The following is a 27,056-nucleotide window of genomic DNA, read 5'->3' on the forward strand; positions in this document are numbered from 1 at the left end:
TGCTCTTCCCCTCTTTTTTCTCCCCAACCACTGTGCAGCTTAGCCACTCTCAGTGCCATGAGCATGGCTGCACTCCCAAGAAGGACCGTCACTCTCACCATGTTCCAACACAGAAAAACAGTTCTCGAGCGAGATGCGCCCTGGGGATTGCCTGATACCTTTCTTCTGACTGATGGTCCCTCTGTCTGCATTTCTCCAAGCTGTGAGGTGACCACGTCTAAAAACATGCTAGCCATGAAAAACTCAGCCTCGTGGATGCATCTCAGTGCCTCCAGCTGTTGCTCAAGCTCAAAAACTCGGAGCTCAAGTAGCTGCAGCTGGTGGCACATCCTACACACATGGTCGGTCAGAGCGCAAGGAGTGTCTAGGATTCCCCACATGTTGCAGGCAGTACATAACATGGGACTGAGCTGCCCTGCCATGCCGCTAGTTGAAAAAAACCCTTACTTTAAATATAGTAAAAAACTTTAAATAAAATCTAGAACCTTTACCTTTCCTTAGCTTAATCTATTTTAAACTGGAGAAAAACACTTACCCACTACCCACCAATCAGCTCTCACCTTTGTGCAATGTTACTTTTTGAAATTTCCCTGCACACGCTCTGATTCTGATCTCTCGGCTGCTCTCTTGCGCTATCATGTGATGTCACTCTTGTTATTTTCAATAAGAACTGACTGCAGGACACTCTCCCCAGACTGCAGATATGCAGCAAGACATGGGCAACATTCCAATTTGGTCTGATAAGCTGTATGTAATATTTGCACCACACAAGTGCTAGGCAATTACTATCTCCAACATGAGAGAATCCAACCATCTCTTCTTGATATTCAATGTCAGTACCATCTCTGAATCCCCCACTAGCAACATCCATTGACCAGAAACTGAACTGGACTAGCCACGTAAGTACGATGGCTATAAGAGCAGGTCAGAGGCTGGGAATTCTGTGGAATGTAACTCACCTCCTGACTCCCCAAAGCTTGTCCACCATCTACAAGGCACAAGTCAGGAGTGTGATGGAATACTCTTCACTTTGTAGCAGCTTCAAGAACACACAAGCTCAACATTATCCAGGACAAAACAGTCTACTTGATTGGCACCACATCAACCCACCTCCACCGATGCACAGTGACAGTAGTGTGTACCATCTACAAGATACAGTACAGCAATTCACCAAGGCTCCCTCAATAGCACCTTCCAAACTCAACTTCCAGCACCTGGAAGGACAAGGCCAGCAGATGCATGGGAACATCACCACCTGCAAGTTCCCCTCCAAACACACACCATCCTGATTTGGAACTATGCTATTCCTTCACTGTTGCTGGGTCAAAATCCTAGAACTCCCTCCCTAACAGCACTGTGGGTATTCCTACACAGGGATTGTAGCAGTTCAAGGCAGCAGCTCACTGCCACCTTAGGGGCAAATAGGCATGGGCAATAAATACTGGCCTGGTCAGCAACACACACATCCCATGAAAGAGTTTAAAAAATTTAAGAAATATCCAAAATATACTATACTACAGTTCCATCAATGCAGTTTGATCTCATTTGTCTTCAATTGTTTTCTTTAATAAAGCTTGCGTGGCTATTGTGAAATGACAATTTATGAGGAAGAATGTTTTCAGACAGTTTGTGAAGGTTCAAGAACTGCACAAATGTATCAAGTTGAAGCAGTACATGGAGTGAAGGACTGTGAAAATCAGAATGTGTTGACAATGCTCAGTAAGGCACTCAGCATTTTGACTGCAGATCATTCTTCAAAACCAGTATCCTTCGAAGAAGGACCAGAACTTTAACTCGCTGTTCCCTTCACAGGTGCTGACAGTGTTTTGGTAATTTTCAGTTTATATTTCAGGTTTCCAGTATCTGCAGCATTTTGCTTTTCACTTATGTACTTTATCAATTTAAGTACACTATTAACTACATTACATAGCGAGAGAATCAAATAAGTACTACTTTCATACAGGAAAAAAAAGTAGTTTCATCTTCAGCTGACAAATTCCAAAATTTTGATGTTTTACAAACCAGATGACTGGGAGAATCTGATGATTCACTGTTTCCACGTTCACGACGCAACTTGCTTATCAGACACAAAGACAGATCATCCCAATGGAGGGAAATGCTATCTGATCTATGTCGTTTTCGCCGTCTATTGTAAAACTGCTCATCAGATGAGACGTCATTATCTAAAATACAAATTCCACACATCAGTTAAGTACAACTACAATAATAACCCAGTGGGTGTGTCCACTGGTGGAGCAACAATGTCACAATATTGTCACAGGGACAACTTTGTCAAGAGTCACAATTTTGCACAAATATAACCACTAAACATACTGCAACAAGCAACACAAAATTAAGTCAAACAGAACTGCATCAATAAATGATCCTCATTGCTTCAGTTTCCATGCTGTTGATTAAAGTATCGCCCTGAAGTATCATAAACCGGGGCAGCATACAGCTTTGAGCATTCCTTCCCCTTGGTCATGTAACTAATTATAAATTGGACAATAGCACAAGCCCATAGAAACTAATTAAAAAGATACCTATAAAGAGTATCAAAAACTTTGATATTTAAAAAACACAAAAAGCACAGCATCCCAAAAAGGCCACATGCATAATAACTGACAATTTGATGGCATATACTCACCCCACGTTTCAATATATATATATATCTCTCTCTCTAAACATTTCAACGTTTTTTAAAAAAAAGTCAGGAAATATCAGTTGGATAAGGCTCAGCTTTCTTGTGTGACCAAGTGCAAGCATAGGGCATTGCAGATAGGCCAAAATATGGATATCAGGTCCTTCCATATTAACCCCATGATTTACATAAAAAGAAAAGATTTACATTTAATTACTAGCCAGATGGTGCCTGCCAAAGAAAGATTATCACGACAGAAGCAATTAAACAGGAAGCAACACCGATTGTACACTAATCTGCATTGCTCGCACTCTAAAGAAACTGCTGGGTGGATGACTTGCTTTGCATCACTGACTGATGACCGACTGAGAAACCTCCCGACAGCAAAGCATTCATGTCAAGATGCTACACTGTCTGCTTTCCCTTGGTTGCCACCTTCATCTTTAAGAGAAGTACTCCACCCAACAGCTTTAATGCAGTTAAGTGTGCAAAAGAGCAATGGTCAGGTACAGTGTCTCAATAGTGCCTTAAAGATGCAACAGTGCCCAACCTAGGTTTTTGGGCCGTACGTTATAGGTCCCAAAAGAAATGCAAACAAATATGGAAAGCACAGCTATCTTTGCCCTTCCTTGGGATACGTTACTTTCAAAAAGAGGTGCAAGGGACTGCAATGGTTCAATAGCTGGCCTTCATGCAACTTGCACCTATGTTTTTACTGCGTGAGACTTTTCAGCCCAAACACACTGATTCACTCCTTTAAGTGCACCTCCTGCAACAGAACCTCCCAACACATGAATAACAATGTGCCAGGTACAAAAAGTGATCAAACAGGTTAATGCAATGTTGACTTTTATTTCGAGGGGCTGGAATACAAAAATAAGAAAGTGATGCTCAGTTGTGTAGACTATTGGTCAGTCTCTTCCAGACCGTTTTAAGTTTTGGTTACCAAACCTTAGGAAAGATAAGAAGGGGTAGGTTTGGGTATATAAAGAGAAGCTATTTCCTCTGGTGTGGGAACATTTTTAAATTATAGATAAGCATTTAGAAGTGAAATCAAAAGCACCTTTTCACATAAGAAAGGTAATGGAAATCTGAAATTCTCATCAAATCTCCAATCCCACTGCCTCTTCCAATTCCCAAAGGACTTTGGATACTAAGTCAACTGAAATTTTCAAGACCTAGATTGATATATTTTGTTAGGTAAGGGTCTAAAGAGATAGAGCACGTAAACGGAGTTCAAGTTCTTATCAGCCATGCTCCAACTGAATGGTGGAACAGGCTGGAGGTGCTGAATAGCCTACTCTTATGATGTTAAGAGACTCAATCGCACAATGTGAACCATTCACCAACCTGTGATCACTGCAATTTGCCTTTTAATGGTCAGCCCTGTGTCAGATTTTGTGTCTCCTAGCCAAGTGTACTAAAGGCCAAGCTCACTGAGCCTGTTCAATTTTTTTTGGGGCTCGTAACAAGTGTGCATTTAATAGAAACACCCAGCATAACATAGTGAATGACTATGGGTGGACTGGTTAAGGATGTTAGGTGAAAAGAACACGCACAGCAGTCTGAATAGCTGCATTTCTGTCCCCATTTTCAAGTGTTGCTTTCAAAGAGTGGAATGGTGTACCGGAACCAATGCTCCACACCAGAGAGCAGCAAAGACCACACTATTCAAAAAAATCTACATTACAATTTTTGAACTTTACTTTTCACAGCTGTTTGAACAATGTGGAATAATTGCCAATATTTATAATTTGCAAGGATCTGAAGTTGGAAGCATTAAACATGTACAATTTATTAGACTGTGAATGTATGTTCACCACGCTTTATGGCTAATTCATCATTTGGCATGCTCTTTTGTTAAATTCTCTGGTAATGTTGTTCTCACTTGCCATTTACTCCCTGCTGCAATATGGTTCCAGGTGCACTTGGCACACTCCTGTATCTTATACAAATTTCCATTATCTATGCACAAGCCAGGACTAACTGTTTGTAGGTCATTCAACTGTATGGGAGGTAGGTGGGGGAAAAATTTAAAAAAACAGCCTCATGCTTCAATCCAGTTCTGCCTTTATTATTTATCTATACATGCACAGGATCAAGAATGCAAACCCAAGGCAATTAAGGCAACTGTGAGTCCATCATCAGTATCAGTGATACACAGACCAATGATCCAAGAAGTCCATTGATTCATCTTGCACACAGATAGCCACCATGGAACTTACCAGAGTCACTGCAGTTGGATCTTCTACCTGCAGCAGGAGAATAGGAAACATTGCATGATGTGCATGCATTCCCATCATTTGGCATTACTGTCTAAAAAGTAGAACAAACATTGTTTAGTGGTACAATAACATGATGCACTCAGTAGCAAGTTTTAACATTTAAAAGAGTTCAAATTAATCTTAGATTAGACATAATGACATTGACATATTTTACATTGAGTTTTACTGGAACAATATAAAAGTAGTACATAAATAGGTATTGGGTCTTGTGAACTAAGGTGCAATCAAGACATTTATTTTACTTCAGGTTGAATGCTAGTCCTCAAAACTTACAAGTACAGAAAAATTGCATCATAACCAATATATATTGTATCAATAATATACTGCTATTAGAAAATGTGCCCAGGGCTTTCAGCAAGTCAAGATAATCTTACCACGAGACAATCTTCGCCCCCAAGCTGGTTGGTAATCTTTCCAAGGTTGAGATCATTTATCGAATCTACATCACAGAAAAACTTCTCAACACATGCTTGCAATTGTTAAACCAGGAGAATACTTAACATAAAGAGTTTGAGGATCAGAATTAGACCAGAACTTCCAAAATAAGTACAATTTGGGCATTAATGGAAGTTTCCATAATATTAGTATACTGTAGCACAAAGACGTTATGACAATAATTTGAAGGGAAATGAGTGACTGAAGGGGCCCAGAATAGAAACAAAGATTGGAGGCACACATTTAAGATAATCAGAGGCATTGTCAAAATCAGAAGACTATACATCAGAGGATCCATAAAATAGGTAGGAGTTGATATGGGTCTCAATGGTTAAAATCAGTGAGACACAACGGAGGAAGTTTTACTTTCAAATATAATGGGAACCTGACTAGAATTGTAGTGAAAAGAAAGACTTACTTCAGCGGCTCACCACATCTCAAAAAAATACTTCAATTGATTACTTTTAAATGCATTGTTGCTATATAGGTAAGCACAGCAGCAAGATTCCACAAACAATGAAATGAATGATTGATTAATCTGTTTCTTACAGTATTGGTTGAGGAACAGATGTTGATCAGAACATAGGTAAAGCTTTCTGCTCTTTAAAAAATTCTATCATGCTATTCAAAGTCTACACAAAATTGTCGGAACAATATGACTAAGATCTTAATTTAAGATCTAATGGCTGACATCTAACAATGTTATTTTCACACAATGCAGCACTGGAGAGTCCATAGGGATTAAATGCTCAAATCCTGGATTGAAGTTTGACTGCAGAACCCTGTTATTTAGAAGTGACTGTACTACCATCTAATCCAAATTGAAATAAATCAGAAAAATCTGCTTACTGAAGAGGTGAAATGTGAAGAGATGGCAAAGTGCAATCAGGAATAAGATGGAATGGGAGTTTCATGGAAGTCTGATTTCCAGATTCTGGAAAGATGGGAAGACAGCAGCTGAGCATTTCCAATTAAATTGTGTTAAGTACCTCTAACATTGGTATGCAGGAGGCACAAGCAGAGACAGTAGGCTGCAGATGGCTTAAATCAATCGTGACTCCTAAAGCAATGGGCAGGCATTGACAAGAAACAGCAACATGGGTCAGCATGACAGAAACAAAGTAAAGTGCCAGGTCCGACAGAGAAGGGAAGAGTATAAATCTTGCATGAATACTCGTTACTTCAATGGTAAGTCGTAAGGGCGAGTAGAGCGAATAAGAATCTGCATCCAATTTTGGCCTCTTGAAGATCCCCAATTTTAAATACTCTACCGTTGGTGACCATGCCTTCAGATGTCTGAGCCCCAAGCTCTGGAATTTCTTACCCAACCCTCTCTGCTTCTCTTTCCTCCTCCATTATGCTTCTTAAAACCAATCTTTTGGTCATCTATCCTTTAATCTTCTTTGGTGGCTCAATTTTCATGCCTCCGTGAAGCAGCTTAGTGCTTTTAATGTGATAAAAAGTGCTATGAATACAAGCTGTTGTTGAATTTTCAAAGTGTGTTCCAATTGAGTTACGTACAGTACTAAACAAGGTCAGATTACAAAGCATGACTTGTTTGAACATAATCTGCAAAAGCTGAAAAAGAGGTAGACGTTTTGGTCGTTTTCAATGACAACAAAGCCTCAATGCAGGCATGTGACAGATAAAATGAGCATGCATTCAGTTCGCCTTCATAATCATGTTCCCAAGAACACGACGGAAGGACTTCTTTTCACGAGGTTAAGGATTAACCTTTAGCAAAAAGAGTGAACAAATGCAGCAGGAAAGTGTTTAGGCCAGTCACATCAACATGTCATTGAGTATCCTGGTGTTTATGCCTATAGGCCAAAACCTCTCAAAAAGGACTTGCAATTAATGGTTGGTAGTTAGTAGCCTGGTACATCACAATGCATTCATAACATCAAGGTGCCCGTTATACCACAGGTTGCCCTGTGCAGGGCTTTTCACCAAACTAATGGCGTAAATTTATTATGTTACTGATAAAGAAGCTCAGACTCAAACAGCTGATTAGATGCTGAATACGAGAGAAATACTCTCATATCCATATGTCAGTGCCCCTCACAATTAAGCTGAAGAGGCTGTAACTAAAGATTTTGCATGTTAAATGATGATACCACTATGGAGTAAAACATATCCAGGCTGTGATCATTGTCAAACTCCTGTCTAAGCAGCATCAGGTATTTTTGCTCTTTTCCAGCGAGAGCAGCTCTTTAAATGACCAACTGGGGACAACCTTTCTGGGAGAAAATATGCCTTTTAGAATTGAAAAGATGATAAAGATTGGATTAGTGTTATTATATAGCTGACTTAATCATCATATTTGATACAGGCAAATCTGCAATATTGCTGCACATGGTTGATAACTGACTAGACAACCTGCCTCACAAATGTAATATGAAGAAAGAAGTATACCCCTGTGGGTTGGAGTTTTTTTCCAACTCTACAAGAGATAATCATGTAAACCAATGCCTTAACAGGTAAGCTGGTCCTATGTCAACCAAAAGTGGAAATATTACTAGTTCTCTAGTAATAGTACAGTTTTAACAGGACAAACACTAACAGTACCACGTGCATATTTATGGGTCCCCAAGCCTGGGTCATGTCAGTCTGCGTAAAACACTCTGCAGTTAGATTAATTGCCATTTTTAGACTGAGACTTTGTAAACTTTTTTTTTAAATTAATTCATGGGATTTGGGCATCACTGGCTGGGCCAGCATTTATTGTTTATCCCTAATTACACTTGTTCAGAGGGCATTTTTAGAGTCAACCACATTGCTGTGGGTCTGGAGTCACATGTAGGCCAGACCAGGTAAGGATGGCAAATTTCCTTCCCTAAAAGGACATTAGGCTACAAACAGAAATTTCATGCATTTAGATTTCTCAGTGGCTTGATTTCGAGACTGGAACACAGTAGGTCTCTAGCCATTTCAGACATCCAACTGACCAAAAAGACAGTGACCAGAACAGTTCGGTACAACAGGTATAAAAAAAAAGCCCTAGATATAATTCTATTCCCATTATTCAATTAATCTAAATTTTTGCTAACCTCCAATCTCAACTCAAAACCTAAGTCCAGCTCCTTATCCCCCAGCTCTTCTGACCATTCTCTTTGGTTCTTAAAGGCCATTCAGAATTAACAAGGAATTGGCATTAGGAGGGGGGGAAAAATTTGAAGCCGAGAATTCAACATCACCACTAACGATCATCTGCTAGGTGATCAAAGAAGTTGCTGAAGGCAGCTATGCACATCCTTCACGATGCATCCCAGCTGCTGAAGGTACACAACTAATGCATCTTCAAAAGGGATTTGTTAAAAAAGATAGCACTTTGAGGGGACAATATCCCCTTCTTCTGCCCATTCATTTTCTTACTTTTTTTTTTGGTCCAGTGTTACATCAGCTGGGAGTCGGGGTAAAGTAGGCACTAACCCATTTAATTCAGGGAAGCACAAATCATTTGCTCTACCTATACAGGATTAGTAACTGAGCAGCATGAAGCTGAATGCATAGCTCGTTGGTGCCTGAATATACTATGCAACCACAATGATTCTTGGGCTTAAAAGCACATATATCTACTTCAAGAAACAATGCTCAATATTTAAGGTGCAATTAGTTATATAAAAAAAAGTAATTCAGTGGTGTATTTACATTTGGTTTTTTTTGTCCATAATTGGATTTTTCCTCCTGAATTTTCCCTCCCAAAACTTTCCCTTAAAAGTAACACAATACATCAAGTTGCTAATGTAGAAATATTAATGCAATTAGAACTACATACCTTCATGGTTCACAGATGTCAAATTTTTTGACAGCATGGCATACAATGTCCTATAAAATATAGAAGTACAGTTTCTGTAGGTTGTTCAGCCCAAAATTATACATTCTACTGTATAACCCCAATATATCAGTCAACAAAGCTAGCTGACCATCTAACTTTTCACTATGATATTCTTAAGAAGCTGATCTCTAAAAGAGATATTATTGCAATACAACACTCTGTATGAGCACTCTCCATGTACCTATACCACAAGAACGACAGTTCATGAAATCAGCTCAAAAGGCAATAAGGGGTTGGCAATAAATGCTGGCCATGCCAGCAATGCCCACAATCCATGAACAAGTAAAAAAGTAACTGATTGCTGGTACCAAATTTAGCTCTTGCATGATGCTACTGTTTTATTCTGGGAGTGGTCTACCTTCCCTTTACTGAAGAAGAGAATTCCCAATTTGGGGAAAAAAATGGTGGATGACAAGTTCTTGCCTTTAGCACATCCTATCCTCAAGTGAAGCAACAAGAGCTGGGAAACAGTAGGGAGAATGCCTATCCTGGAGGAGGGCAAAAAGTACTGGAGATAGGGCATGTGATGTGGGAAGGAAAGGCACACACGACTTCAAAGACTTGGACATTTAAGCCTGGAAATAACAAGTTGTTATTTACAAACGTTGAATGCATTTTGTGATAAATCTTTGCTTCTCTATTTTAACTGGAGGGCAATTATGTTTATATTAAATGTATTAATGCTGCTAAATTAGAGAGAGAAGAATTTGATAAAAGCATATTGGGTTCATAAACCAACAAGACTATGGTGGCGTGGGTTTGATTTAATTATGATTTTTATGTAATGAATATTCCTGCTTTCATGAAATGAAATTTCATTTGTATATTAATTCAGTTATCATTTCACTCCTTGTTGACAGATTGGACTGAGATTAGCCGTTAAAGTTGACCCAGTCTTTCAGGCATTAAACAACTAATCACAGATAAGATTGATTACAACACTCATACAGAGTGTTGTATTGCAATAATATCTCTTTTAGAGATCTGGTAGTGCAAAACTTGAGTGTCACTGAAAAAAAGGACATTTTTGTCAAAGCTTTTCGTCTTGCACTCATCAGGACAATTTGCAAGAAAATACCAATGTCAGGGGAAACAACATATTTATATTGTATAAGAGGAGTGCGCTGATTGGTTGGCAAGTGTCCAAAATTTTAAAATTCAAACAAGAAGATTTCTAAAGCAGCAATGCATGCAACAGCTGCAAAAGTAGATTTAAAATGTAATTTTAAAGTTAAGGCACTGGGGGCCCAGAAACTAAGGTGGGTTGTGAGCAAAAAGTCAATGGATAAAATGATCCATTAATGCACAGTTAATGACCAATTTCAAAGTACCACTGACAGAGACACAATGCAGACAGAGGAGAGAGCAGGTGGAAATAGTGAAGCGTTACTCAAACTAAATGAAAAGGAGTAGGCCTTTCAACACTTTTGTACCTGTCTGCCTTACAGTTGGATCAAGGCTAATCTGTACCTCAACTTTATTTATCCATATTTAAACATATGCTTATCTAATGAAAATCCATCGATCTCATTCAGTGTTTGTATTATCACAACTGTTATTTCCAGGCTTAAATGTTTAAGTCTTTGAAGGCATATATGCCTTTCTCTCCCACATCACATGCCCCTACCCCACCCCACAGTACTTTTTTCCCTCCTCCAAAACAGGCAAGAGGAGAGAATGAGGAGGACCCTGGAACAGGCAGTCAGCAGCACCTAACATTGAAAGCAAAAACAAAAATTGCTGGAAAAACTCAGCAGGTCTGACAGCATCTGTGGAGGGGAAGACAGAGTTAACGTTTTGAGTCCATATGACTCTTCATCAGAACTGATGAGTTAGTTGGTTAGCTGGTGAGAAACTGTTGTTAAGAAGTAAGTTAGAAAAACACATTCTTTTTAAAAGAAGGGGCTACTTATATTTAAGAAAGAAACACAAACAATAGGGAAATAAAGTTAAATCGAGGTCAGGTAAAGTTGCATAAGTAAACCAAAGTAAAATAAAATTAACGCAAGGGAAGTAAATTGAAGCCATGGCAGGACAGCTCAGTTGTGTGGAATGCATGTCCTGTAATATGTGGGAAGTCGTAGACACTATCAGTGTCCTAGACACATATGCAAGAAATGTCACCAGCTGCAGAACCTTGAGCTCCGGGTTTTGGAGTTTGAATGGCTGGAGTCACTGTGGTGCATCCACGAAGTTGAAAGCTACGTGGATAGCATGATCAGAGAGGTGGTCACACTGCAGCCTTAGGAGCCTGGAGGCAGAAAGAGAATGGGCGACTGCCAGGCAGTCCAAGAAAATTAGGTAGGTAGTGCAAGAGACCCCTGGGATCCTGCTCACCAATCGGTTTTCCATTTTGGATGCCGGTGAGCGTGTTGGTTCCTCAGAGGAGTGCAGTCAAAGCCAAGTTTGTGGCACCACAGGCAGCTCTGCTGTACGGAGGGGAGGAAGAAGAGAGGAAGAGCAATAGTAATAGGGGATTAGTTCATTAGGGGACCAGACAGGCATTTCTGTGGCAGTGGACGTGACTCCAGGATGATATGTTGCCTCCCTGGTGCCAGGGTCAAGGATGCCATGGAGCAGCTGCAGGATATTCTTCTGAGGAAGGATGATCAGCCAGAGGTCATGGTCCACGTTAGTACCAATGGACTTAGCTAGGAAAAGGGATGAGGTCCTGAAAGCAGACTTTAGGGAGCTAGGAAGAAAATTGAAAAGCAGGCCCTCTAAAACAGCAATCTCAGAGTTACTCCCTGTCCTACATACAAGTGAGTAAATAAATAGGAGAATTGAGAGCATAAACACATGGCTGGAAAGCTGGTGTACGAGGGAGGACATCAGATTTCTGAGGCATTGGGACCGGTTCTGGGGAAGATGGGAACTTCAAGCTGGACAGTCTACACCTGAACAGGGCTGGGATGAATATATTTTCAGGGAGATTTGCTAGTGTTGGGGGATGGGAACCCGAGGGCAAATTCAGAACAGGGAACAGGAGATGGAAAATTAATGACTCTGAAAGACAGAAGCAGCACAGGTTAGAAAAAAAAAGTGTACAGCAGAGGGATTTGGCAGTGTTAAAAGGCATATATGTAAAAGCAAGAAGCACAGTAAATAAAGCCAACAAGCTGAAGGCACAGGTAAAACAGAGGCATTTCTGTGGGCATAGACGTGACTCCAGATGGGTATGTTGCCTGCCTGGTGCCAGGGTCAAGGATGCCATGGAGTGGATGCAGGATATTCTTCTGGGGGAAGTTGATTGGCCAGAGGTCATGGCCCACATTGGTACCAATGACTTAGGTAGGGAAGGGGATGATTTCCTGAAAGCAGATATCCTGGCAGCATGATATCATCGCTTTAATGGTAACTTGGCTTAAGGAAGGGCAAAAATGGTAGCTCATTGATCGCTGGATATAGAGTTTTCAGGCAGGATAGGGAGAGGGATAAAAATGATGGGGGTGGAGCATTATTGGTTAAAAAAATCAATTACAGCTGTGAGGAGGGATGATACACGAAATGAAACATCAAATGAGGCCATATGGGTTGAGCTCTGAAATAAAAAAGGGGGTAGCCACACTATGAGGAGTGTACTATAGACCCCCAAACAGTGGAAGGGAATTAGAAAAGCAAACATGTATACAAATTTCTGAGTGCAAAAAATCATTGTGGACTTCAACTGCCCTAATAGCAATTGGGATACGAACAGTGTGCAGGGCAGAGAGGGTGCAAAATTCTTGAACTGCATTCAAGAGATCTCTTTTAGCCAGCACGTAACAAGCCCAATGAGAGGAGGCACAATTCTAGATTTAGACTTAGGAAATGAGGCTGGGCAAGTGGATGAAGTAGCAATGGGGGCCCATTTTGAAGAGAGTGAGATTTAGCATCATTATGGAAATGGACAAAGATAGAACAGGAGTAGAAGTTATAAGTTGGGGGAAGACAAATTTTACAAAGCTGAGGTCAGCTGGCAAGTGGACTGGATACATGTATTAGAAGTAAAAAAACTGTCAAATCAATGGGAGGCACTCAAAGGCAGATCCTACAGGTACAGTGTAGACATGTCGCTACAAAGAAAAAGGGTAGCACTGCCAAATCTAGAGTCCCCTGGTTATCCAAAAGCATATAGGCCAAGATAAAAGCAGAAAAAGAAAGCTTATGACAGACACAGTAGAAAGCCAAGGGGAGTATAGAAAGTACAGGGTTGAAGTTAAAAAAGTTAGGAAAGCAAAGAGGGGATATGAAAAAATATAGGCAGGTAAAATCCTAACATGTTTTATTAGTACATTAAGAGCAAGAGAATAACTAAGTAAAACTTGGGGGACTATCAGAGATGTACACGGTAATCTGCGGGTTGATGCAGAAGATGTGGGCAAGGTTCTCAATTTGTACTTTATCCCTCTCCTTAGTGAAGGCAGAGACAATGCAGACATTCTAGTTAAAGAGGAGTTTGAAATATTAGATACAATAAGCATAGTGAGAGAGAGAAGTACTGGAGGAACTGGCATCCTTGAAGGTGGATAAATCACCAGGGCCAGGTGGATTGTATCCCAGGCTGTTAAAGGAAGGCAGGGAGGAAATAGTGGGGGCTCTGAGGATCATTTTCCAATCCTTACTAGATACAAGAAGGTCCCAGAGGATTGGAGGTCTGCGAACGTTTTACCGTTATTTAAAAAAGTGAGCAAGGTTATAGCCAGAAAATTACAGGCCAGTCAGTCTGACTTTGGTGGTGGGCAAATTATTGGAAACAATTCTGAGACACAGGATAAACTGTTACTTAGAAAGGCACGGATTGATCGGGGATAGTCAGCATGGTTGTGTTAGGGGAAGATCGTCTCTTACTAATTTAATAGAATTTTTTGAGGAAGTAACAAGGAAGATTGATGAGAGTAGTGTAGTAGATGTTGTCTACATGGATTTCAGTAAGGCATTTGACACGGTCCCAAATGGCACACTGGTCAGAAAAGTGAGATTTCACGAGATACAGGGGAAGGTGGCAGTTTGGATCCAAAATTTGGTCAAGTGACAGGAAACAAAGGGTAATGGTCGATGGATGATTTTGCGAATGGAAGACAGTTTCCAGTGGTGTTCTGCAGGGCTGAGTGTTCGGGCCCATGCAGTTTGTTGTAATGTAGTAATGATTCAGACTTAAATGCAGGAGGCACGATTGGGAAATTTGCAGATGACAGGTGACAGTGAAGAGGATAATTGTCGACTCCAGAATGATATCAATGGTTTGGTTGAGTGGGCGGAGGAGCGGCAAATGGAATTCAATCTGGAAAAGTGCGAGGTAATGCATTTGGGGAGGGAAAACAAAGCAAGGGAATACTCAATGATCAGGAAGTTATTTAGAGGGGTTGAGGAAGTGAGAGACTTTGGGGCGCATGTCCACAGGTCCTTGAAGGTGGCAGGACAGGTGGACAAGGTGGTCAAGAAAGCACATGGAATGCTTTCCTTTATTGGGTGAGGTATTGAATACAAAAGTAGGGACTTCATGATGAAACTATATAAAATGGTTAGGCCACAGTTGGAATTTTGTATACAGTTCTGGTCACCACATCACAGGAAGGTCATAATTGGAGACAGTGCAGAGATTTACAAGAATGTTGCCAGGGCTTGAAAATTGCAGCTATATGGGGAGATGGAATAGGCTGGGGTTGTTTTCATTAGAACGGAGGAGGCTAAGGGGTGACCTAATCGAGGTACACAAAATTATGAGGGGCCTAGATAGGGTAGACAGGAAAGACTTGTTTCTTCTAGCCGAGGGGTCAATTATCAGGGACCATAGATATAAGGTAATTGGTAGAGGATTTGAGGGGACATGGGTAAAAACTCTCACCCAGAGGGTGATTGGTGTCTGGAATTCATTGCCTAAGTTATTGGTTGAGGCTGGAACACTCAACTCATGGTACCTGGATCTGCATCTGAAGTGCTGTAACCTGTAAGGCTACAGACCAGGTGCTGGAAAGTGAGATTAAAATGAGCGCCTAGTTTCATTTTTCTCTTTTTGGCTGGCACGGACACAATGGGCTGAATGGCCTCTTTTTGCACCGTAACTTTTCTTCAGTTCAGTCTTAATTTCAAATGACTCAACACTGACAGCCTTATTTTTCCTTTTGGGGCAAGGGTAGAAGAATTCTGTCATTTCCACAATGTTCTGTGGAGAAGAGCTTCCAGATTTCATGCTTAAATGGCCTAGCTCAAATTTTAAGATCATGTCCCCTTCAGCAATCCCGTACCTGCACCATTAAGTCGTATACAAGTTTAAACCTCAATCAGATGACTGTTACTTCACAAAACTTACTGTGCCCAAGTCTGTCATCTGCAAATGTGGATAACGTAACTCAGTTTAAATGACAACCCTCATACAATATATTTACAGCATGTTTTGAAACTTTTGTCTTCAAAATTTACTTTACCGTGGCTCTTTAATTGAAAAGCTCTGCACTCCAAACAAGTGACTCAGCAGATCATCAGAACAATGAACTATATGTTGCTGTTTTTCATCATACAACTGCTTAGTTATTATGTATTGTCCTAAGTAGTGCATTACCTGTCAACAAAAATAAAACAAACATCAATTTTCAGTCCAAACTTGAACACAGTACAATACTTGTAAATGGTAAATTACAGTAACTTCTTTAATGAGAAGACTCAATTACAAAGACAAGTGTTTCTACAGGTAAAAGAATGCCTTGGACATTTCTCAGGGGCCTGTACTTATTAATAGAGCCACAGTATGCTTCCACAGGTTTTGGAACAGGAAAGAGATGGATGCATGGCTCAAAGACTGGAGTGAGAAAAGTGGGTTCTGGTTCATGGGGCACTGGCACCAATATCAGAAAAAGTGGGATCTGTACTGTTGGGATAGTCTGCACCTGAATCATGCAGGAACCAGTGTTCTAGCGTGCCGCCTAGGGAAGTAGAGAGGATTTTAAACTAAATAGCACGAGCAAGGGATCAAATTTAGGAAGATGTGGTAAATCAACGAGTAGTAGTAAATCAAAGAGTAGCGACGAGGCGAGAGAAAGATATTTATATGGGAATTGATAAACAGACCATGACAGGAAAGGACAGAGCATAAATCCAAGAACAAACCTGCAGATAAGGTTAGAGGTTAATAAGGTTAATAAAATGGACCAAACTAAAGGCTATGTATCTGAATACACATGGCATTTGAAACAAAACAGATAAACTGTTGCTGTAAACAGAGATAAATGAGTATGATCTGATAGCCATTCCAGAGCCATGGCTACAGGATGACATAGATTGGGACCCAAATATAGAAGGGTACATGACATTTAGGAAGGGCAGAAAGCTAGGAAAAGGTGGAGGGGTGGCTCTGTTAATTAATTATGGTATTAGCACAAAAAGGAGAGATGACCTAAGTTTAGGAAACTGGGATAAAGAGGCAGTTTGGGCAGAGATGAGAAATGATAAAGGCAAGAAGTCACTTGTGGGAGTAGTGTACAGGAATTTTGTGTATTAAAGAAAAAATAATGGGAACTTATCAGAAAGGTACGTGATCATCATGGGGAATTGTAGTCTACATATAGACTGGGTAAAATTAAATGGGTAAAGGTAGCTTAGTTGAGGTATTCATAGAATGTTTGTTTTTGGGATAGTTTCTTAGAACAGCATGTTCTGGAGCCAACCAGAAAGCAGGCCATACCAAACCTGGTACAACAAGACAGGATTAATTAATGACCTCATAGTGAAGGCACCCCTAGGTAGCTATGATCATAATATGACTGAATATTACATTCAGTTTAAGGAAGAGAAGAGTGGGTCTAAGACTAGTATTTTAAACTTAAAGAAGGGCAATTACGAGGGCAAGAAAGCAGAGGTAGCTAAAGTCAACTGGCAAATTAGGTTAATGGATAGGTAAATAGAGATGCAGTGGCAAACATTTAAAGGCATATTTCTGAATACACAGAATGGATACATTCTAAGGAGAAAGAAAAATTCCAAGGGGAGGACCCAGCATCTGTGGTTAACAAAAAAAGTTAAAAATAGTATCAAACTTGAAAAAAAGCATTTGATTGTGCAAAGATTGACAGCAGGTCAGAAGATTGGACAGGATATAAAAAACAGCAAAGAAAGACGAAGATTGATAAGGAGGGAAAAATTAAGAGTCCAAAAGAAAGATAGCTAGTAATATAAAGACAGGTAGTAAAAGTTTCTATAGATATTTAAAAATATTTAAAAAGTGAGCATTGGTCATAAAGAAAGTGAGTCACGGGAATTAATAAGGGAAGAAAAGGAGATGGCAGATGAACTGAACAGGTATTTTGCATCGGTCTTTCCTACAGGGGATTGGAGTTACATCCAGAAATAGCTGTAAGTCAGGAAATGGAAGGGAGGGAAGAACTCAAAAAAAAAATACAATCACCAGGCAAGTGGTACGGAGCAAACTGTTGGAGCAGTGGACTGAAAAGTCCCCAGATCGTGATGGACTTCATCCTTGGGTCTTAAAAGAGGTGGCTAGTGAGATAGTTGATGTATTGGTTTTAATTTTCCAAAATTCACTAGATTCGGGAAAGGTTCCATTAGATTGGAAAATAGAGAATGTAAATTCTTTACTGAAAAAGTTTGAGAGACAAAGCAGGAAACTACAGGCCAGTTAACTTAACATCTGTTGTAGGAAAAATTTTAGAAGCACTAATAAGCATTATTTATGAATGAATAATTGAATTGATTCAATTAAATGAATCAATTACCTGATTCAAGGCAATCAGGCAGAGTCAACATGGTTTCATGAAAGGGAAATCATGTTTAACCAATTCATTGGATTCTTTGAAGTAGTAACAGGCGCTGAGGGTAATGGGAATCCAGCGAATGTTTTGTCCTTGGATTACCGAAGGCACTTGATAAGGTGCTACATCAAAGATTATTGCAGAAAATAAAAACTCATGGTCTAAAGGAACCTAGAACTAAAGGTCACCGTTTAAAAATAAGGGGCTGCTCATTTAAGACAGGATAAATTTTGTCTCTTAGCAGGTACAGAGTCTTTGGAACTCCCTTCCACAAAAGGCAGTGGAAATAGATCTTCGAATATTTTTAAGGCAGAGATAAAGAGATTCTTGATAAGCAAGGGGGCGAAAGGTTATCAGGGGTAGGCAGGAATATGGAGTTGAGATTAAAATTTGATCAACCATGATCTTATTGAATGGCAGAGCATGGTCAAGGGGCTGAGTGACCAACTCCTGTTCCTAATTCGTATGTATGTACCGACTGCTGCAGCAAATATTAATTAGTGAATGAACTATTTTTGCTAAGATCCAGCCTCCCTCAACCAACATCACAAAAACTGTTCACAAAAACAAGTAGTGCTGGAAAAACTCAGCAGGTCTAACAGTATCTGTGAACAGAAAGACAGAGTTAACGTTTCGAGTATTATGACTCTTCTTCAGAACTAAAGAGAAGTAAAAATATGGTGAAATATATACTGTTTGAGGAGGGTGGGACAGATGAAGCTGGATAGAAGGCCAGCGATAGGTGGAGGCAAGGGAGAGATTGCAAAAGATGTCATAAACAAAAGGTCAAAAGGGTGTTGATACTGACCAAAGGAGATAAGTGACATTAAGAATAGACAGCAAAATGAGCAAGTGACAGATGGCCCTAACGGGGGTGGGAGAAGGGGACAGTGTGGGAAAAAAGATGGAAATAGGCTAAAAGGTGGGGATAGAGCAATGAATAAAAATGGAAATAAATTTTTAAAAATAATGTGGGAAAAATATATAAAAATTTAAAAAATCAACATTTGAAAAAAAAAAGGATCAAAAATGGGTGAGGATGGAGGAGAGTGTTCATGGTCTGAAGTTGTTGAACTCAAGTGTTAAATCCAGGAGGTTGTAAAATGCCTAAACGGAAGATGAGATGCTGTTCCTCCAGGTTGTGTTAAGCTTCACTGGAAAATTGCAGCAGGCCAAGTGCAGACATGTGGGCATGAGAGCAGGGTGATGTATTGAAACGGCAAGCAACAGGAAAGTTTGGGTCATGCTTGCGGAGAGACCGACACTGTTCCGCGAAGCGGTCAACCATCTCTCCAATGTAGAGACGACTGCATTGGAAGCAATGAATGCAGTAGACCAAATTGAGGGAAGTGCAAGTGAAGCGCTGAGGGTGATGAAGGAGTGGTCCAGGGTGTCCCACAGGGAACAGTCCCTACGGAATGTTCGGGGTGGGGTAGTAAAGGGAAGATGTGTTTGGTGGTGGCATCATGCTGGAGTTGACAGAAATGGCAGAGGATGACCCTTTGAATGCAGAGGCTGGTGGGGTGAAAAGTGAGAACAAGGTGGACCGTATCATGGTTCTGAGAGGGAGAGGAAGGTGTGAGGGCAGATGCACGGGAGATAGGTCAGACACGGTTGAGGGCCCTGTCAACCACTGTTGGTGAGAAACTTTGGTTAAGGAAGAAGGAAGACATGTCAGCTGCACTATTTTGGAAAGTGGCATCATCGGAACAAATGCGACAGAGGCGAAGGAACTGAGAGAATGGGATGGAGTCCTTATGGAAGCAGCGCTTCACTTGCACCTCCCTCAATTTGGTCTACTGCATTCGCTGCTCCCAATGCAATCTCCTCTACATTGGAGGGCCCAAATGCAGACTGGGTGACCGCTTTGCGGAACACCTTTGGTCTGTCCGCAAGCATGACCCAGATTTTCCTGTCGTTTGTCATTTCAACAGACCGCCCTGCTCTCATGCCCAAATGTCCGTCCTTGGCATGCTACAATGTTCCAGTGAAGCTCAACCCAAACTTGAGGAACAGGACCTCATCTCCTGATTAGGCACTTTACAGCCTCCTGGACTTAACATGTGAGTTCAACAACTTCAGACCATGAACACTCTCCTCCATCCTCACCCATTTTTGATCCCCCTTTTTTCAAATATTTTTTAATTTTTATATATATTTCACACATTTTTAAAAATTTATTTCCATTTTTATTCATTGCTCTATCCCCACCTTTTAGCCTATTTCAATCTTTTTCCCCCCACTGTCCCCATCCCCACCCCACCAGGGCCACTTGCTCATTCTGATTTCTACTCTTAATGTCACCATTAGCACCTCTTTTAGCCAGTATCACCATCAACACCTCTTGGACCTTTTGTTTATGACATGTTTTGCAATCTCTCCTTTGCACCCCCCACCCCATCATCTGTCCCACCCCCCACCCCTTAAAAAATATATATTTCACCATATTTTTACTTCTCTTTAGTTCTGAAGAAGAGTCATACATACTCGAAACTTTAACTCTGTCTCTCTCTCTCCACAGATGCTGTCAGACCTGCTGAGTTTTTCCAGCACTTTGAGCGTTTTAGCATGTTACGGGAAATAACGTACTGTATAATTACCAGGACACTGGGGAGAACTCCTATGCTTTTCCTTTAAAGATTGTGCCATCTGAGTTTTTTTTTAAAACGTCCACTGAGGGGGGTAGATATTGGTTTAACATCCAACAGCTCAGCACTTCACTGAGTGTCAGTCTGGATTACATTATCAATTCTCTGGCGTGGTCTTGAGCTCACTGCCCGATCCACCGAGTACTAGCCCTGACTGGTACTTGGAGCGGCAACCACTGTACACAAATACAAGCAATACAGCTGACAGAATAAAAAAACCAGCTTAACCGTTGACTAACCTCCTTTACAGTGAAGGTTTCACTCTGCGCACCTGCAAAGCGCAACAGCTTAAGTAAGAGTGGCTTGGGTTTCACCTAAAACCATTTGCAAAAGGGAGGGAAAAAAAAAGAATCAACATTTTCTTAGGCAGTAAACAGATTTAAGAAAGCTCCATAATTCACAACTGGTCCAAAAATAAAACATACCTGACTTTCCTGATCTTCATTTAGTACTTGATCATCTTGTGAAGTGCCGAGGCAGGTTGCCGATCCGTTGGTTGCCATATTTCCGAATATTCCTTTTAAGACAAGATTCGTCCCTTGTACATCTTTCAATGGGGAAGGGGGGGATGGAAAGATACTAATCAACTCGCTTTAAAACAGAAGGCGCCGTGTTAGCCAAACTCCACTTCTGTAGAGAATGTATTGAGGTTCCCCTTTTAAACCCCACCTGACGGAAGGAACGGGGGGGGAGGGCAAGTCAGGGCGACTCCCTTCGCAGGAGGTTTCGCCGTCTTGACATGTCTGAGCATGACTCGTCCACCCAACACAAACAGCTGCGTCAAGCCGAGCGGTGGCTGAATCACCGGGAGCTGTGCCCGGACATGTCCCGAGACACCGGGGGGGGGGGGGTTGGGCAATTAAACGAGCAGGTTTGCACGGAGTTCACTCGGACTGAACCCCTTCACCCACCCCACTCCTGGAATAAAAATACCAGGAGAGCGAGGGCACGATTACCCCCGCCCCCCACCTCAGGCCGGTCCTATGGTTTCACGCGTTCGAATTTGACGAAGCGGGCCTACTACCAAGAGGTGGGGCAGGCCACAGGCCTGGATTTACGCCACAAACCCTGTTCGCTGTCGGCGGGGCGGAGGTTCACACCCACCCCGGCCTGGTTCAGTCGGGGAGACAAAGCGCTGAGGCCCTGCGACCTCGGGCTCAGTTTGACGCGCGCGCCCACCCCGGTACACCGGCACGGACACTTTACCTTTCCTTTGCAGCTTTATAAACCGGGGTGGGGGAGGGGAAGAATGTAGTCCCGGTTACCGTGGAAACCGGGTGCCAACGGCCACACGTTCCAGGACGCTGGTTTAAAATTGGCAGGGTTTCAATTTCGAATCCTACCGATACTCTAATCCAAGTCTCGCGATAACTGCTCGCGAGGAGGAGGAGGAGGGGGAGGAGGGGGAGGGGGGTGTTCTACACCAGCTTTGATGTACCTACGTGAAGAGGAACCTCAAGGGTTAACCGCTTCTGATGACCGTGGATGGGAGAATCAGCTCTTGCTCTGGTGGTAATTCCCCCTCTGGCTGAGTGACTTGCCGAAGCTAAGCGACAGTTCACGCATAACATCTTGGCCCTTTGGGCAAGATACTGGTGGGCGGCCTACAGATATGGAATCGTACCCCATCATGGAACACAAAGGGAGGCCATTTGGCCTGTTGTATCTGTGCTGTCTCTCTGCAAGAACAACTCAGCTAGTTTCCCTCTCTGCCATTTTCCCATAGTGCTGCAAATTTTTCCCTCTTCAGATGCTTATCCAATTCCCTTTTATAAGCCTCGGGTTGAATCTGTCTCCACCACGTTCTTAGGCAGTGCCTTCCAGATCCTAAGCACTTGCTGCGTAAAAAAAGCTTTTCCTCATGTTGTTGTTGGTTCTTTTGCCATTCACCTTAATTCGGTGTCAGCTGGTTCTCGACCCTTCCATCAATGGGAACTGTTGCCGCCTATCTACCATTTTCAGACCCCTCATGATCTTGCACACTTCTATCAAATCTCCTCAATCTTTTCTAAGGAGAACAACCCCAGCTTCTCCCATCCAGTCACATAACTGAAATCCCTCAACCCTGTAATCATTCTTGTAAATCTTTTCTGCGTCCCTTCTGTAAAGCCTTCACATCAATCCTAAAGTGTGGCAAACAGTATTGTACACAATACTCTAATTGAGGCTGACCCAGTGTCTTATGAAGAGCCACCATAGTTTCCTTGCTTTTGTAATCAATGCTGTCATAGTGATGTGAATTGTCCATGTGGAATATTAATCTTTAATTTCATCAGCTGGTTAGATATATATTGACCTCTAAAAGGACTTTTAAAGCAAGCAAATACACCAACTCGATGTGTAGGCTACCCACTTCCCTGGATCAGCTACTTAACCTTTGTGGCTTGAAGGTCTACCCTGGATGTCAGTGACTCAATGTACACTTTACTTGCGTTACAAACACTTTTATTAATCTAAACCCTTAGCATATAAATTGATATCAATATAAAAATACTGATACAAATATCTGCCAATGTATAATCACAATCTGGTTTTTTGGCTTCTTGAGAGACAGACAAGCTCGGGCGGTCGAATCATCTTGTTCTGTAACTCCAGCTGCAGCCATAGGCCTCCTGCATATCAGGTTCTTATACCCTTCTGTCAGACCTGCAGACTACATTTGCAGTAATGTCGCTTTCCCATTGGCACGGTGCTTTCAGCCTCAAGGTAACCCCCAATGAGGTGATGGGTCCTTGGGGTCATCACAACTGCCCGCTTCCTGATTAAAACCTAGCTGGGCAGATCCTTTGTCCCAGGGTTATATGTTGTAGGTGCAGTTTGACTTGTTTCTGCTTACATATCTGGGCATGTTCTCTCTCTTCTGATCATTGTCTGGGCATGTTCTGTCTCTTCTGTTCATTTTCTGTCCACAGCCTAACCCTCTTCCCATCAGCTGTTGGTCCAGTAAGCAACCATTTTGTGTTGTACTAAAAATACATTGTTCAGTCTCTAATATTACATTTGATGTGACTTATACAAAGAAAATCAGTATTTTAATCATTTCAAAAATGTGGATCAAATAAACAAACTACAAAAATATCAGTATCAAAATATCAACGCTGTAATAGCAAAAGCTGGGCAAGTTTCACTCTGACAATTTCATCATGATTTGGTTCTATCTCGACATTGCAAAAGTCAATGGTTAAGTTACAGATGTTATTCTTTTTATTTACTGACAACTAAACCACACTATCTGTAATTTAACAACAATGTATGGGTTGCTGTTGCCATTTGTGTCCACAAATGGCTGCCACAGGTCACCTGACCTGTCTACAATTACAAATGGTCAAGTCTGGAAGAAGTTTCCAATGTGGATTAAAATTAGGATATTCCAAGGCGAACCTCCTATGGAATTTCATACCTGCTGATGTCAAGAATTACCTCAAAGATGAACTGACTCAGCATTAGCTTTTTTATAAAACTATCTTTCAGAGACAGTTGTCTACTGGGACCATGGCTATATGGAAGGTGTTGGTATGTTCTTCCTAGCTCATCACATGGAAGAATGATCCATTCAGAAGTGATTGCTGGGACATTGCAGAAACTAATCACATAGGCCATAATACAATAGCCAAGGTCTGTCCAAACATGAGTTAATCAATTACTAAGATAAAAGCAAAAAAATCTAATCAATTACGTTCTGGGAATACTCATCTTTGAGAAAGGTCATGTGACCAGAATCACTATTTTTGGAATGTCTTCTGTTGCAACACCCTGGTTGCTTTTGCCAGTCTAGAAGAAAAGCAGTAACACCATCTCTTTCTCCCTGCTGTTTCAAGCTCAGAGCCCCTATTTATGTTACATTTTAGAATACTTCACAGAGACAGGCAATTTCAACTGAAAGGAAATCCGCCTGCTTATATCAAACTGGGGTCAACAGACAGAAAAGTTCCAGAGGGTACTCCCAGTCAATCCCAAAGCAGCGTTTCTTTGCAATCAGCATGTAAGTGATTAAGTACAAACACTGCACTGATACCATTATCCTTATAAATTGTAAAAACTCTGTTGCAACCAGTAAGAAGTGAGACAATACAAAAATAGGTGGGAGGGCATGTTGTGATGAGGACATAAGGAATCTGCAAGGGGATATGGACAGGTTGAGTGAATGGGCAAAAACTTGGGGCAAATGGAGTTTAATGTTAGAAAGTGTGAAGTCATGCACTTTAGTAGGAAAAATCAAAAGGCAGACTATTATTTAAATGTAGAGAGACTCCAAAAACGTGCAGCACAGAGGGATCTGGATGTTCTTGTGCATGAAACACAAAAAGTTAGCATGCAAGTGCAGCAAGTAATTAAGAAGGCAAATGGAATTTTGGCCTGATATTGCTAGGGGGCTGGAGTTTAAAATAGCAAAGTCTTGTTACAACTGTACAGAGTGTTGGTGAGGCCGCACCTGGAGTACTGTGTACAGTTTTGGTCCCCGTATTTAAGAAAAGATATACTGGCATTGGAGGCAGTACAAAAGAGATTCACTAGGCTGATTCATGGGATGAAGTGGTTGACTTATCAAGAACGGCTAAACAGGTTAGGCCTTTATTCATTGGAGTTTAGAAGAATGAGGGGTGATCTTATTGAAACGTACAAGATTCTGAGGGAGCTTCACAGGGTAGATATTGAGAAGACGTTTCTACTAGTGGGGGAATTTCAAACTAGGGGACATAGTTACAGAATAAGGGAACACTTATTTAAGACTGAGACGTGAAGGAATTTCTTCTCCCAGAGGGCAGTGAATGTCTGGAATTCATTACCCCAGAGAGTTGTGGAGGCTAGATCTCTGAAAGTATTTAAAGAGGAGGTAGATAGATTTTTGAAATATCGGGGAGTTGAGGGCTATGAGGAGCTGGTACAAAAGAGGAGTTGAGGCCTGGGGCTGATCATCCATGATCTTATTGAATGGTGGGACAGGCATGAGGGGCCGAATGGCCTACTTCTGCTCCTATTTCTTATGTTCTTATGAGGAGTGGAAAAGAAAGGCCAAGTCCTGACATATGTCCTCACCTGATCATATCAATGCCAGAAGCCCACAATCCTGTATTTGTTTTAATCACGTCAGAAATTGATTCTTTCTCTAAGGCAATAAAGAAAATAGGTGTTTTTTGCCAGAAAAAGAACATGTGTTATATTCATCTACATCACTCTTTAAAAATACATTTTTAAAAACGCACAAGCCAACACTGACCAAGGGAGACAATAGGATGAGTTGGGAGGAACAGAGTACAAAGATAAAAGATCTTGTTATTTTTCAATTCGTTTAACAGGCAATCACTTTTCATGTGAATCCAAAATAAGATCAAATGGGGAGATTGGAACAAGATTTTGTGATACAAAATAATACTCAAGTGGATCTTATTTTTGATACTGTAGTACGATATGTTAAATTTCTCATTGCCAGAGAAACCCTCGATACAGATTCCTGTCTCCTCAAAATGGATCTCCCACTGGCTCCACATAGCTCTGGCATGGCACAACCCTGGAGCCATCCAAACTAAATAAAGCATGGTGGCAGTTCAGATATCTGAATTGCCAGATTCCTGACATTGGGTGGCACTGCAATAACTCTCAAGCTGGTTTGAAGTCACTCTACCTCCACCAGAGCTATTTACTAGTGAGTCTCTCCATTATACTCCCTTCGATCACTGGAGCAGGCTAGCAGTGCAGGAGCTCTGACTGGAGGATCCTTTCATTGGTAAGGAGTATCAAAAGAAATTCTGCTTAGATTGTTTTCTTCTGTAAAATGGGGGTGTACTTCAAAAATAAAAGTTGTCAAGGAAGTAATTGTGTCTAAATCCCAGTTGGCCTTTGCTTAGCAGATAACTTATGTAAACTGCTCACATCCTTAAAAAATATTTCTTGAAGACATTGGTGGACAATAATGTTGTAGAACAAGGTTAGTTACATTAAGAGTTAATGTGTCTCTGTCCTGGTACACTAAACCATCACAGAAACCAGTTAATTGGCAAAGTCCATGTGGATTTGTTAAAGTGGCTGCTTAGCTTCTAACCTCTACCATCTTCCGAGCTCCTATCATCTGCCTTCCATAGATTTGTCTAATTATGTCTCATCTTGGTACACTTATGATATTTGCTCCAACCACTGCATGTCCGGAGCAAAAGAACAATGCATTGGCTTCTATTTAAGGCCTTTTGTGGCATCAAAATCAACCCAAAGTAATAATCAACATGAGCGTAATCATTAATCCCTTCGATTTTTTAAATCCTCAACCGCTTCTTGCATTATGCATTTAGAAACCTTTCCAGACCATATAGGTCATTAGCTTCTATGTGGAGAAATCTTTAGGTGGATCAATGTTTCATGTCGAAAGGCATCCTGAGACTTTCTATCTATCACGAAACTTATTTACCCATTTGATCATGGAAATCTAACAGTGCTATCATTATCCTTTATAAATCAAAATCCAAACTTTAT

The 27,056-nt window shown here is 41.1% G+C and overlaps 1 protein-coding gene across 12 annotated transcripts in view; it reads right to left on the reverse strand.

The window, feature by feature from the left end:
- mdm2 (MDM2 proto-oncogene) overlaps positions 1–21,940 on the reverse strand; it is a 53,473-nt gene extending 31,533 nt beyond the window's left edge. For 9 of the 12 annotated variants that reach the window (XR_005946494.1, XR_005946493.1, XR_005946491.1 and 6 more), the window contains exons 1-8: positions 21,798–21,940; positions 21,017–21,138; positions 20,831–20,905; positions 15,607–15,740; positions 9,140–9,189; positions 5,301–5,365; positions 4,867–4,957; positions 2,023–2,183 (exon numbers count right to left, since the gene is read on the reverse strand). Coding sequence is in view for 8 of the 12 variants with exons in the window: in XM_041216297.1 (XP_041072231.1) it covers positions 2,023–2,183; positions 4,867–4,957; positions 5,301–5,365; positions 9,140–9,189; positions 15,607–15,740; positions 20,831–20,905; positions 21,017–21,094 (654 nt within the window). In the remaining 4 variants the exon portion in view is untranslated. The other 3 variants (XM_041216293.1, XM_041216299.1, XM_041216300.1) reach the window with 3 other exon arrangements.
- Positions 21,941–27,056: the final 5,116 nt, after the last annotated feature.

This window comes from Carcharodon carcharias, chromosome 21, assembly GCF_017639515.1.
Source record: "Carcharodon carcharias isolate sCarCar2 chromosome 21, sCarCar2.pri, whole genome shotgun sequence".
In the NCBI taxonomy this organism is placed as follows: domain Eukaryota; kingdom Metazoa; phylum Chordata; class Chondrichthyes; order Lamniformes; family Lamnidae; genus Carcharodon; species Carcharodon carcharias.